At 39.4% G+C, this 15,509-nt stretch overlaps 1 protein-coding gene across 3 annotated transcripts in view; it reads left to right on the top strand.

The window, feature by feature from the left end:
- The window catches only part of LOC126213114 (uncharacterized), a 282,224-nt gene that overhangs the window by 183,266 nt on the left and 83,449 nt on the right, over positions 1-15,509 (top strand). For all 3 annotated transcript variants that reach the window (XM_049940715.1, XM_049940717.1, XM_049940716.1), the window contains exons 8-9: positions 2,948-3,034; positions 12,219-12,266. In XM_049940715.1, coding sequence (XP_049796672.1) covers positions 2,948-3,034; positions 12,219-12,266 — 135 coding nt within the window. The remainder of the gene's footprint in view (positions 1-2,947; positions 3,035-12,218; positions 12,267-15,509) is intronic.

Below are 15,509 nucleotides of genomic sequence, written 5' to 3'. Positions count from 1 at the left end.
ATAATGAGTCCTGTTTACAGTACTCATTTGTACTTGTCCTTATAAATGACTCAGACACTTGGCAAGCAGCTAAGAGTGAATTTCAGTCTCAGATTCTCGGTAATTGTAAAAATTTGTGGTAGGGTAGTTTTTGCATTGTGGATAACGTCAAGTTTGGAAATCAGTCTGTCAGAAAGTTGATTTACTCTTCGTACTGAATTCCCTAATGTCCTATAAGATCACATTCCTGGGAAACTTGTCGTTGGGGGAAAAAACTGTTTGTTGCACAGAAGTGTGTAATGAGTATAAATTAGTTAGTTTCATGTTGCATGTATCTTATTACATGATAAGTTTTAATTATATGGAATGAGTCATATTACATTCACATTACAAATTAATTTGTAAATACAGCTACTTGCTGAACATTTATAATATTTTTTCATTAAATATACATATGTGAGTAAATAATTCATGCCCACCACCTGCAATTATACAATAATAGAACTCCTTCTGTGGAATAGAATGAGTTATCAAGGAGAAATCTTATCACTTTGTTTTCAAATATTACTTTGCCCCCGTCAGATATTTTATACCACTGAGTAAGTTACCAAAAATTTTAGTTGCAGCATTGTGCACCCCCTTTTAGTGCTAAAGTCAGGCTTAACATAGAGTAATGAGTGTGTGGTGTCAACTCTAGAATGTCATGTGGACAGCTCTTTAAACAGATGGATATACTGGCAAGAGTTTTGCAGTACATTTCCCCTTTTGGAGTTTGCTGTCAACACAGTTTGAAAACAACAGTCACATTCATAAATATAATATTTGAAGGAGAAATGATTACAGTATCTGAAAATATTTGCCCAGTTTTAATAGAAAACATTCCAGTAAGAACTGAATTATTGAGAAATGTGACAGATGCACCCCCATAATGGTAATAGAACACAGAAGTGTCCTTTTTGCAAAAAATGTGCTTGGGTTTGATAAATTTTCACACATTTATGGTGCTTTCAGTTACGTGAAAGGGTCTGAATAAAACCATAGCTCATTAAAGTCAGATTTGATAGAAAGGACTTAAGGGACTTGAATTAATTAACCACGAATTTTAAGCTGTTTTACAGACTTAAGTACATATAGTAAGAATTTAGATGGTTTACTGCACCATCTTGTGTAACTAAATAACTACAGTTATTACTGTGAAGGATACAGTTTAGCAGTATAGAGGACTTGGTTCAGTTTCCCTCTGTAACTTTTATCAAAGTGAGTTACATGACATTTATGATCATTGTTGGTTTTATGTCACAAATCTTTTTCTTATTGATGGTGTGCTTCAAGGTGTTCAGCCAATTTTTTGAGTCCACCTGTTGATGACTACCCCAGTCATCATCTTCAGGTGGCACAAGTTATGTTATTATGTGTACTCACTGCCCAGACTCAAACCAGACTGTGATCGATTGTCGGCTTCTCGCTGCAATTTATAGCCAATTGTATTCTCGACTCCACGCATTCACTACACCCTTCGATGCTCATTCTCTTTCAAGCCCACATTGATATGCCATTAAATGAGCATTATCTCAGTGTTTTACAGCTCCCTTCATGGTTGGAAAGATGTTTATAAATTGAGTGGCGGATGCCAAGCTCTATTTATTAGGTTTTCTGACATCTGGTATCTGTGTTTACACTGTCCCAGAAACGTGGTATTTTCACCAAAAGATGCTGAGATGAAGTAAGTTATCATTCACCATACAGTTGAGGTCCATCAATGAGCTGGCACTTCTTGCTAAATTTGCAGAGGTCCCTAGAGATAACAAGTGCACACAAACTTGCATTGTCTTGGTGCAACCCTGCTGAAGTGAGTGGCTGTGTAGCCATATTGTTTCTATTGTACTTGCTGTTTCAATAGAAGCTGAAGGAGTGAGTTTAGCCTGTACCAGGGGAAGCTGGAGTTTTGAAAGCCTCACTTGGTGGCCAGCAAAATTTACATGGCATGGATTCTCAGCAGTTTCTTAAAGTGCAAACAGTGGAGTACAACATCACCTTAAGGCAGAGAATTTAGTAGGTGCTGAGTATCAGTCCTTACCTCAGACACTGTTGAATGGGAGTAAATAGTCTAATAAAAATACCAGTTTTTATTAAAAAGTACTGATTGCATGAAACTAAATTAAAATTTGGTACAAGCATCTAAAATACCCTTTTTTTTAAAAAAAAAAGAAAGAAAAACATGTTTATCAATAATATTGTTCAGCCTGTAGAAATAAAAAAGTATTGTATTTTCCATTGAATTTTGTCACATTTCCATATGATACATACTTAAAAATAAAATATTATTTTTATTAAAAATTATGAGCAAGTATTTCCAATTAATATTTTCATTTGATAATTATTATAGAATTTATAAGTAAAAGTAATAGTTATTATGCTAGTGAGAATTGTATCAATAACCTCACAGATATATGCTATGCATTCAGCATCCAGCAATTCTTTTAAAATGGTGCAAAAGAAACTTGATAAAGCTTGGGAATGTTTGAATTTTAAAAGATGATCATCTAGAGTTTTCTTTTTCAGAATTACAGTGTACTGATTTAGGATCCTGGTGTCTGGGCACTGACCTTTTGTTAATCACGATTATTCCATCATCAAATAAATATTTGTGTAACTGGACCAGTGGGGAATGCTGTGTACAAATAATAACATAATAATAGTGTTAAGGATATGAAGCTGGGCCTTCAAGGCTCTAAAACTCATCTTGCTTTTTAATGAAAGCCACAATTGTGATTGATGACAGACTTTTTTCCCCTTGTATATCTTTGAAAAGTTAAATGCCATATACTACAAATTTTTGGCTTTTGTGGCAATGCTGCATTTTCTGTCTGCAACCTTTGAATGCCATCAAAGTATATCTCCTTTGTAGTTAGTTACAATGAAGTATGGTACCAGCAGCTAATTTTTTTTTTTTTGTTTCTGTTGTCAGAATTCCATGGATGCACTGCTAGATGCCATTCTGGAAGCAGAGAGTGAGTGCTGCCCACCTCCTCTGCTGGTGCACAAGAAGGATCTGGTGAGTGAACTGGCAATGCAGTCACCCTCCCCATTCCTCTTCAGAGCACATTCGAACATAGGTAGCACTTAATTTCTTCTCAGTTTGCTGGTGTTCCTACAATGCTATTAAGTTGAAGATAACAGGGAGAGTTAGGTTACCTGGTGTTATTTTAAAAATTGACATTGTAATTCTGTCAGAGACAGCAAAGAACTTGGAAGAGTAGTTAACGGAATGGACAGTGTCTTGAAAGGAGGATATAAGATGAACATCAACAAAAGCAAAATGAGGATAATGGAATGTAGTCGAATTAAGTCGGGTGATGTGAAGGGAATTATATTAGGAAATGAGACACTTAAAGTAGTAAAGGAGTTTTGCTATTTGGGGGAGCAAAATAACTGATGATGGTCTTAGTAGAGAGGATATAAAATGTAGACTGGCAATGGCAAGGAAAGCGTTTCTGAAGAAGAGAAATTTGTTAACATCGAGTATAGATTTAAGTGTCAGGAAGGCGTTTCTGAAAGTATTTGTGTGGAGTGTAGCCATGTATGGAAGTGAAATATAGACGATAAATAGTTTGGACAAGAAGAGAATAGAAGCTTTCGAAATGTGGTGCTACAGAAGAATGCTGAAGATTAGATGGGTAGATCACATACTAATGAGGAGGTATTGAATAGAATTGGGGAGAAGAGGAGTTTGTGGCACAACTTGACTAGAAGAAGGGATCAGTTGGTAGGCATGTTCTGAGGCATCAAGGGACCACCAATTTAGCATTGGAGGGCAGTGTGGAGGGTAAAAATCGTAGGGGGAGACTAAGAGATGAATACACTAAGCAGATTCAGAAGGTTGTAGGTTGCAGTAGGTTCTGGGTGATGAAGAAGCTTGCACAGGATAGAGTAGCATGAAGAGCTGCATCAAACCAGTCTCAGGACTGAAGACCACAACAACATTTTAAAGATAAGATATTGAGCCTCAGTGGTTACTGTCAGGTCTTTTCTGGCCATTCCCTTCTGTGTTCTCTAGTCACTGACCATTTTCCATTACATATGTTGGGGATCAGCAGTAGCAACCACCAAGCAATGCAATTCATTTAATAGCTATGCTGCAGGTATGATTTATGTTCCTGTGCACTTACTATGAGGGCTAGTCATACAGTTTTAACTACCACCTACAAATATCAAGTTATGTGTATCTCAGCAGAGTGAACCATAGACTCAGAAGTAGCAGGAATCAGCTTTGTCACGTGGCAAGGTACAATCATGCTACAGTTCAAGTAGAGTGTGTTGCTGCCAGACAGATGAAGCTTTCTTAACAAAATTAAAATTATTTTTGATGAGAAGGAGAAAGCAGTGACAATGCTGATGTAAGAGTTGATGGAATGTGTAAAGCAAATGATAAATGAGCCAGTTGTTTGTGTGCAAATTATGGCAGAAGGGATGCATTGTCCTGATGAGTAATGGTTTAATTTTGTTAGTAAAGTTTCACTTGTCTGGCACTAACACACACTACTTTAACTATAGCACGATTGTACCTTGCCACGTGACAAAGCTGATTCCTGCTACATCTAGGTCTATGGTTCACTCTGCTGAGATACACATAACTTCATATTTATAGGTGTACTTCAAAGGACAAGCAGCTAAGTGCACACAATATATATGCCTTGACAATCTGACAATGTGGATGACTGTGTTATTTGACACATATTATGCAATATTATGAATGATACACAGAAATATCAGCTTTGCTAGTATTCACAGATTATGTCATACAGAACTGGACTTTACAGCCAGCAAACAAACACTGGCAAGGGTGACAGGAACATATTCTCAGTTTGAATACAACAAATTACCTTGAGACTGAAAAGCTACTGTCCATGGCTTGTCATGGGTTTAGAAAACACCACTTCTGAAAAACTCAGTTTGCCCTTTTGTGACACAGTGTCATGCAAACCATTGATGAAGGGCTCCACTTTATTGGGAGAATTTTAGGAAAGTATTGTTCACCTGTGTGAGACTTATTCTTGAGTACTTCTTGAGTGTCTGGGATCTGCACCAAAGTGGATTAAAGGATAACATCAAAGCAATTCAGGAATGGGCTGCTAGATTTGTTACTGGCTGGTTCACTCAACACACATAACAGAGATGCTTCATGAACTCAAATGGTAGTCTCAGGAGGGAAGATGATCTTTTTGTGACACACTATTGAGAAAATTAGAGAACCAGTATTTGAAGCTGACTGCAGAACAGCTCTAGTACCCCCAATGTACATATCCCATAAATACCAAAGAGATAAGAGAAATTAGTGCTTGCACTTAGGCATATAGATTGTCATTTTTCCCTCACTCTGTTTACCCATAAATACCACAGAGATAAGAGAAATTAGTGTTTGCTCTTAGGCATATAGATTGTCATTTTTCCCTCACTCTGTTTATGAGTGGAATAGGAAAGGAAAAGACTAGTAGTGGTACAATGTACCTTTCAACATGCACCATATGGTGAGTTGCATAGTATGTATGTAGATGTAGATAGAAGAATATATTGAATGCTGATTTGTTTTAAAGTGCCAGCTGTCTCACCTTAGAACTGTTTATCTTGGTGGCTTTCAATTAAGACATGTCAACAAGATAACAGCTATGAAAATAATCACAACTTAAGGAAATAGCATGATGACATAGCATGTAAGTTCACAAGATAGTGTGCTGAGGTTCATGGGTTCAATCCTACTGCAGAAGGAAATTTTATTCTTCTCTCATATTCTGTATATTTTCATTACTTTCACTTTTCATGACAGCTGATAACACCTTCAATGCACTGGTTACAAAATAGATGCCAAAATAGAGAAAGTACAGTTACTTTTATATTGAATACATAGCAGTCACAACACATTTACATGTTGTATTATGATCAGTAAGATAAATTGGCCTCCCACTGTGAATGTTGTATTAATGGCAGTTTGTCACAGAGGCATTTAACATTCAATAAATTTACTCTTATACTCAGTTGTATATACCAGCACCCTTTTTTGCCAACAAAAAAAAGACAAAAAATATTAGTGTAAGACTAGCATCAAGCTTTTATTACCTAATGATCCTTAGTTGATCGTTCTACCCCCTTGACCGTCTCCTCATTGTTAATGTAGTTAATGTTGTAATGCTTGATAGGGATATTGATCTTTTACAGTTACTGAAACTCCTGCATGAAGTTCCACCAGTCAGAATGACCTGACTGTGAAATGGCTGCCAACACTCCACTTTTAAGGATTTTGCAGAATACACTGTTACTGCCTTCCCACCTCTCCCAACACTCCCATTTCTTGAGTGTAAACACAATGGTACCTTGACAGATGATGAGTTTAGTTTGCCAGGTAATGGAGGTGAGAAGGAGCTGGGCACTTGCAGTTCTCTATCTACAATCACCCATTACACAGTTAAGTGTTTTGGACAGAAAACCACATGCGACGTAAGTTGTAACTGTAGACATGATACCTGAAGGTAGTCTGTTACAGACAAGTGAGTAATGAATATGGCAGCACTTCACCAGTTGACTGACATTGAATGTTGCAGGACATTCATTGCAAGAAGCAACAGAAACTTGAAATTTGAAGAGCATGTTGATATTATACTGTAGTTATTGTTTAATAAGGGACTTTTTCTTGGAAACTCCTGCCCTAAGGAGTTCAAATAGGGGATCAAAGGTTATTTGAAAATAAATAGCTGTTAAGGAAATTTTGAAGCTAGAACTACGAAATTGGATATTTGGTTTCCTGGTCAGCATCCATGCAAATTCAGCTCTAAGGAGATGAAGTAGTGGGTGGAAGTTATTTATAAATAAATTGTTGTTAAAGAACTGTTGAAGCTTTTTTAAAGTTACATCTATGAAAATTGGTACTTGACTTCATATTTAAAAATAAAAAAAAGTGTTTCATTGTTTTTGGAAATTCAACCTGAAAGGGAGCTGAAATAGGGGATGAAAACTTTTTATGGAAATATTTAATAATATTGAAACATTTTGAAAGCTAACTCTATGAAAAATGTTATCTGGCTTGTTGGTTAGAAATAAAGAAATATGTGTTAGGGGATGAATGTTTTTATGGAAATATCACCAGAAGAAGTCAAAAGGCAGGATGAACAAAAGTCTCACCTCTTGTTCAGAAGTACATTCAGAGAAACCCATGCTTATATGCCCTTAATTAGCATGAAAAGTTTAGATGATATTGCAGTTTGTGGACCAAATCAAAGTAAAGTATTCAGCAGTCACTATGACGAATTGGATTGGTGAGAATCACCTAGAAAAAGAAACAGATCTTTAATACATTAATTTTTCAGTAGGATTAATATGTTTATAAAGTTATTTTTGTTGTAATTACTGCACAAACTAATCATTACTCATGACGAAATAGATACCATGTTTGAATATGATTCCATGTACAGGAATGTCCATTTGAGGTGATCAGGTACACTGTTTCCAGACAGCTGATTTGTACATGAAGAATGTGTGTAAGAATATGTAAACTCAGTTTAAAAAAAGAAAAAAAAATGCAAATCTTCTATGAAGAATTGCTTTAGTAAATGTTGATACCGTACTTGCAGCCTAGTATGCGTAGACTAGATATACTCTTTGCACAGCACTGGGTTTACACATGAACAATGGGTGTAACAACATACAAAAGTCAGACCATAAAGTCTATCGAACAACGTTACGCAGTGGTTAGCACACTGGACTCACATTTGAAAGAACGGCGATTCAAACCTGCATCCAGCCATCCTGATTTGGGTTTTCCATGATTTCCCTAAATCACTTCAGGCGAATACCAGGATGGCTTCTTTGAAAGGGAACGGCCAACTCCCTTTCCCATGCTTCCCTAATCTGATGGGACCGATGACCATACTGTTTGGTCCCTTCCCCCAAATCAACTAACCATGCAGTCTATTTGAATGATGCGACATATTCCAAGCCAATAATTTCATAAAATTTTTACTGAAAGATTATTATTATTGTAAACTAGGGAAACCTGATATGAAATCTGATACGCATTGTCAGTGCACATTTTTTCTTAGTGTTCAGTGCAAAATAATTGTCTTCCCGGTGTTGTGTTGGTGTTAATGGTCATACAGTGCATAATCCACCTTCATTATGCATTTACATCTGTAAGACATATCTACAGACTTCGTACACATTGAAATTCCGGCACCACAGTAAGGTATTATAGGATTAAAAAAAGGTGCAATCCACTGTTATGGTGATGTATTATGTATTAATTTGTTTCTGGCTGCAGCAGAAATGCAGAACACTGGCAGGATGATCCAAATGATTTTCTTGTCCTGCCTAGCTATGTTAAAGACATCGGAATTTAAATGTGTACCAGGGCTGCACACATGTATCTGCACACAAACAAAAGCTAATTAAGTAACTCTATTTTTTTAGGTGATGATTAAAAATTTATTGGTACCCCTCATATATTTTACATTTAGATCTATGTTGTGTGGTAGCTATTAAGGTAGTTTTGAAGCTAGAACTATGAAAATTGGTATTTGGTTTCCTGGTCAGCATCTATACAAATTCAACTCTAAGGAGGTGAAGGTGTGGGTGAAAGTTTTTCTTTTTAAATAAATCATTGTTAAAGAACTCATAAAGCTTTTTTAAAGCTACATCAATAAAAATTGGTACTTGACTTCTCATTTAAAAATAAAAAAAGTGTTTCAGTGTTTTTGGAAATTCAACCCCAAAGAGCTGCACGCATGTATCTGCAAACAAGGTTTTTTTGAGGTAATGATTAAAAGTTTATGGCTACCCGTTATATATCTTTACATTTAGATCTATGATGTGTAATTGGAGTCACCTGGCAAAAGCTCTTTTCACCCCTTGGGGTAGCATCACACAACCACAAAACCTTGTCTGTATTGCATCCCATGCACTTTCACCATATGTAATACAGGCAATCCAGCTATTGGAATATAAGAGGGGCATCCAGAATGTAAGTTTCCCAATGTTGAATCCTTTAAAGTAGATATATTTAGCTGGGAAAATTGTGCATGTGCGACAGATTTATGACAATCAATTGCCAGATGGACAGGTCCCACCTGGTGCCAGTACCATGGCAGGAGTGCCTCAAAATGGTGTCTCTTATTCGTTCTATTGCCATCTGTGGGGTTCAGTCAGTGATAAAGTTCCTTAATGCACGAAACATAGTGCACATCAAAATTCATCATCAGCTCTGTCAGGTGTGTGACCAAACAGATGGTGCGTCACTGACGTAGTCTTTTTTTGAAGGTCATCAAAGTGTCCATGATGAAGAGCTCAGTGGGCAACCATCCCTTGTCGGTGATCACCTGATTGAGCTGGTGCAGCAGCACATCCTGGAGAACCATTGCTTGGCTATTATGGAGCTCAGCAGCCATTTTCCACAGATATCATGATCTTCAATGCATCAAATTGTCACAAAGCACCTGTTGTTCGAAAAATTGTGTTCCAGGTGGGTGCCAAAAAACACGACACGTGAGTACAAAATGTAACGCTTTGGAGCAGTACTGACATTTCTGCAGTGGTACCATGATGATGGCAGCGAGTTCCTCAACAAGACATCGTGGGCAATGACACGTGAATTTCTCACTTGACCCTGGAAACCAAACAGCAGTCAATGCATTGGCGTTACAGTGGATCTCTGGTCAAGACAACTCAGGCTGACTGTGTTGGAGCAGAAAGTGATGTGCATGGTGTTCTGCTCATTGACTTCCTGTGCAGAGGTGAAATAGTGAATGCTGACCATTATTGCGTAACAGTGTGGAAACTGCAACGTGCCATTCAGAACAAGAGGTGTGGATTGCTTACTGCAGGTGTTGTGCTGCTGCATGACAATGCTCATCTCGCATATAGCTTGGTGCACAGCAACTGTTTTGCAGAAGTTCAGCTGGGAGCTGTTTGATCATCCAGCATACAGTCCTGACCTTACTCCCAGCGATTTGAATCTATTCTTGTACCTCAGGAAATTCCTGTCCTGTGGTCAGCGTTTTGACTACAATGAAGAGGTGAAGACAATTGAGACATGCTGGGACCATTGTAGCCTTTAAAAATGGCAAAATATGAAATGGGTAATAAATGAATAAATACTGTGGTCAAGACATATAAAAGTGTCTCGAGCACAATCAGTGGCTGCACCATGTCGTAGTGCAGTATCCAATTTATTGCATCAGAAGATAAAAAGGAATTGCAAGATTATTTGGATAAGATACATGCATGTTGAAAATAGTGGTAATGGTCCCCAAACAATGAAAACATATTTGATCCTCCAGAAAAGCACTAAAATATTCAGTTAAATTTTGGTTACTCAATAAATAACACCAATTTCAAAGTTGTACATTCAACAAAATTCCCAGTTACAAAAATCTTGAATTCTATAGGAAATTTTGTGGGGAAGGTGAGGTGAAGACTGTGCTTTATTTGCAGAGTACTTATTGTTAGAAGGTTCAGCAAATCTACTGAAGAGACTGGCTACATTACAGTTGTCCATCTTCTTCTGTAGTACTGCTGCAAGGTGTAGTATCCTACCAGGTATGGTTGACAGGGCCTCAAAAATGGCCAGGAAAGGTCAGACCGTTTGTGTTATTGCAAAATAGGAGAGAGTGTGTCATGGATGTGATAAAGTAGTTGGGGTTAGTGCATAAACAAATTCTCTTGAACACTTCCAAAGTAAAATTATGTAAGCATTGACGTGCAGCTTTGCCACCAGATTGGTTACTGAGATGTTAGACCAGATGGGGCAAAACCCGAACTGTCAAGAGGGAAATGTCCATTTATCTGACAAAGAAAGCTTACAACATGTGAGAAAGCTTTTGGGATTATATCAGAGACAGCAAAAATATGTGTGCTGTTGAATGACAGCATAGATTGACCATTTTTCATCATGTTACCCTGTTGCAGCAGTACTCCAGAAGAAGATGGACAACTGTAATGTAGCCAGTCTCTTCAGTAGATTTGCTGAACCTTCTAACAATAAGTACTCTGCCAATAAAGCACAGTCTTCACCTCACCTTCCCCACAAAATTTCCTATAGAATTCAACATTTTTGTAACTGTAAGCCCTGGGAATTTTGTTGAATGTACAACTTTGAAATTTGTGTTATTTATTGCGTAACCAAAATTTAACTGAATATTTTAGTGCTTTTCATCAACAGTGACAGGTACCATTTCTTTGTAAATACTTGAGCAATTTTTTATCTCTCAGTTTCTTCCCCTTCAGTCAAATGTGTATTCCAGTATGATGGTACATCACTGTGCACTGAGTTTACAAGTTCCTGACCTCTTAGATGAAATTTTTCCACCAAGTGGATACTACAATGTCCTCAATAACACCTCTGTTTTTCATCCTTTCAGGTTATGGGAAACACACAGTGTATGCCTCACATGTACATGACTTTGGTTATCTCTGCAGAAGAATTATGGATGCAATGGCCTTTATGCATAATTCTTCTGTGGAGAGAACCAAAGTCATGTACATGTGAGGCAAGCAATGACCTCATTAACCATGGACCTTGCTGTTAGTGGGGAGGCTTGCGTGCCTCAGCCATACCGTAGGTGCAACCACAATGAAGGGATATCTGTTGAGAGGCCAGACAAACGTGTGATTCCTGAAGAGGGGCAGCAACCTTTTCAGTAGTTGCAGGGTAACAGTCTGGGTGATTGACTGATCTGGCCTTGTAACATTAACCAAAATGGCCTTGCTGTGCTGGTACTGCAGATGGCTGAAAGCAAGGGAAAACTACAGCTGTAACTTTTCCCGAGGGCATGCAGCTTTACTGTATGGCCTCTATCACCCCAGACATGCTGGATGGATTATGAAAGGCTCTTATGTGGAAGTGCGCTAATTTTTTCTACAAAATTTTTGAGTTAATTTATATGAGGCAGAAAACTGGAAGTATGTATATCTTATATTTTTTAAATTTCATTTGTAAGTCTGGGAGATTTCATGTGGACACCTGGTACATATAATACTATACATTTCATTATTACATCTACATCTACACTCCACAAGCCACCTTATGATGTTAGCAGAGGGTACTTTGTGTACCACTGTCACTCCAACTCCCCACCCACCCTGCCACCCCAGCACCCCCACCCCCCCCCCCCCGCCATACACACACATTTTTCTTAATATCTCAAAAACCCATGCAATAAATAAATAAATAAATAAATAAATTGTTCTTGTTGCAGAATCCTGTGACAGCAGTGTTGGTTCCACTTGCGCCCAAGAAAGAACCGGTAAGTATATACATATGTGGTAACTCTGCCATGCTCTGCAATTCATATATTGTATATATATCGTACCACACACACACACACACACACACACACACACACACACTCTCTCTCTCTCTCTCTCTCTCTCTCTCTCTCTCTCTCTCTCTCTCTTTCACTGCGTAAGGTTTCTCTCCTAAGAGTCTTCAGGCATATCTTCTCTTGTGTTCAGTGAGATACGAAGGTTATAAAATAACAGAATAGACAATTAGCTATTAACTCAGTATAGTTTTATGTCTACTTCACCACATATTCCTATAGATTTGTCTCCTCTCCGTATGAGTTTTCTTATTTTCTCTCCATTGCTAATAGTTGTGCTATCAATGGGATGCTTAACTCTATCTTTCTTCTTTCCTTCCTTCCTCCTTATCCTGTCAGCAAGGAATTCTTTACCTTGATCTTGAAGCAAGTTTTGTACCTTTTCCTTTGTCTCTTCATTTTGAGGGGGGGGGAGTTAGGGAGGGATAAGGAAAGGACTGTAAGGAGGATGAGGCAGGTATTCCCAGCCCACTCTGCCACAGTTCGCAGCATGTGCTGCATGAGGTCGAATATTGTCTTGAAGGAGCAGCACACCTTTCGTGTGTCGTCGTGGGTATTTATTCTTCAGCACTGGGTTGATTTCATTCTCAGTTGTACTTGAGTGGAATAGGCTGTTGGTAAAGTTTCTCTTAAAATCCTGCACATGGGCTCACCAAAAGATGATTAGTATGGCCTCATCAGCTGATGGTTGCATTTTGAATTTCATACAAACAGATGATTCAGGATGTTTCCAAAATGTGTGTTAACACTTTGGACTGATGTAGCCATATTTGATCACACACTAAAATTTTGTTAAAAAGTGCATCACCTACACTATTCAAAGGATTTTTGCAAACACAAAATTTCTGTTCTTAGTGATGAATGGCAAGCTGTCTTGGAACCCACCTTGTGCAAGTTTTATGGTAGTTCAGTTTGTTTTGGATGATGCAATTAGTTGTATCAAAACATAACCAACATTTTTTTTTAGAAGTTTAGTCAACTGTAAGTTAAATATCTTAATATGAGCGTGTAATGTCCAGGTTGTTACTGTCACCAGACACTAGGACCAGTGCTCATCATTTGTGCAATTGTGATCATTTTGAAAGCTTTTTCACCCACACATATAACCTGGCTGGTTCTTGAAACTACTACCGAGCGAGGTGGCGCAGTGGTTAGCACACTGGACTCGCATTCAGGAGGACGACGGTTCAAACTCGTCTCAGGCCACCCTGATTTAGGTTTTCCGTGATTTCCCTAAATCGTTCCAGGTAAATACCAGGATGGTTCCTTTGAAAGGGCATGGCCAATTTCCTTCCCCATCCTTCCCTAATCCGAGCTTGTGCTCCGTCTCTAATGGCCTCGTTGTCGACGGCACGTTAAACACTACTCTCCTCCTCCTCCTCCTCCTCTTCCTCCTCCTCTTGAAACTACTGTCAACTTGCTTGTTCGATGGAGAGAGATTTTCTGACTCTTATTCACTTTGTGAAAGTAAAAATATCTATTCTTCAAAAGTACTTTGCCTGAATAGACATGCAGTCATAATCAAGACCTTACAATGTATGTTTACATAAATATTAATCAGAGAAATGACTAACACTCTTCACAAGACTGCTAACTGATGCTTACAAAAGCTTCATTTCACTGGATTAGTCATTGCCATCAGTGTATATGTGCAGCTTCCCCAGGATCCAAAAACCTGCTTGTGTCATATAGGACAGCACTGCATTACTTACCCTCTGAGGTAGTCAATATTTGCTGACACTTTTTCCATGCTTGTGACAGTTGAAAAATTCTAAGTAGGGGCTGGCAATGTTCCACATTGACAAAAAACCTGCCAAGATTGTATGCCTTGGAGAAAGCCAGATGCTTGGCTTGGGTTGATGTGTGTGGTCCATGAGAACTAAAACTTCATAGCCATAAAAACTGATTTGTATTCATTTATATCCATAATAGTTAATTTAATTCTAATAATCACTCACAAAATTCTGTCAAAACCAATATGAAGTGCGTGATTGTTTGTTAATTATTATCACATTTCACATATCCCAATAGCAATATATTGCTATGATGTGGAATGAAACAGTTCTACATGTACACTCCTGGAAATGGAAAAAAGAACACATTGACACCGGTGTGTCAGACCCACCATACTTGCTCCGGACACTGCGAGAGGGCTGTACAAACAATGATCACACGCACGGCACAGCGGACACACCAGGAACCGCGGTGTTGGCCGTCGAATGGCGCTAGCTGCGCAGCATTTGTGCACCGCCGCCGTCAGTGTCAGCCAGTTTGCCGTGGCATACGGAGCTCCATCGCAGTCTTTAACACTGGTAGCATGCCGCGACAGCGTGGACGTGAACCGTATGTGCAGTTGACGGACTTTGAGCGAGGGCGTATAGTGGGCATGCGGGAGGCCGGGTGGACGTACCGCCGAATTGCTCAACACGTGGGGCGTCAGGTCTCCACAGTACATCGATGTTGTCGCCAGTGGTCGGCAGAAGGTGCACGTGCCCGTCGACCTGGGACCGGACCGCAGCGACGCACGGATGCACGCCAAGACCGTAGGATCCTACGCAGTGCTGTAGGGGACCGCACCGCCACTTCCCAGCAAATTAGGGACACTGTTGCTCCTGGGGTATCGGCGAGGACCATTCGCAACCGTCTCCATGAAGCTGGGCTACGGTCCCGCACACCGTTAGGCCGTCTTCCGCTCACGCCCCAACATCGTGCAGCCCGCCTCCAGTGGTGTCGCGACAGGCGTGAATGGAGGGACGAATGGAGACGTGTCGTCTTCAGCGATGAGAGTCGCTTCTGCCTTGGTGCCAATGATGGTCGTATGCGTGTTTGGCGCCGTGCAGGTGAGCGCCACAATCAGGACTGCATACGACCGAGGCACACAGGGCCAACACCCGGCATCATGGTGTGGGGAGCGATCTCCTACACTGGCCGTACACCACTGGTGATCGTCGAGGGGACACTGAATAGTGCACGGTACATCCAAACCGTCATCGAACCCATCGTTCTACCATTCCTAGACCGGCAAGGGAACTTGCTGTTCCAACAGGACAATGCACGTCCGCATGTATCCCGTGCCACCCAACGTGCTCTAGAAGGTGTAAGTCAACTACCCTGGCCAGCAAGATCTCCGGATCTGTCCCCCATTGAGCATGTTTGGGACTGGATGAA

The sequence above is a fragment of the Schistocerca nitens genome, chromosome 11, assembly GCF_023898315.1.
Source record: "Schistocerca nitens isolate TAMUIC-IGC-003100 chromosome 11, iqSchNite1.1, whole genome shotgun sequence".
Taxonomy (NCBI): Eukaryota; Metazoa; Arthropoda; class Insecta; order Orthoptera; family Acrididae; genus Schistocerca; species Schistocerca nitens.
Note: the sequence above shows the minus strand (reverse complement) of the source record. Positions and strands in the feature narration are given on the sequence as shown.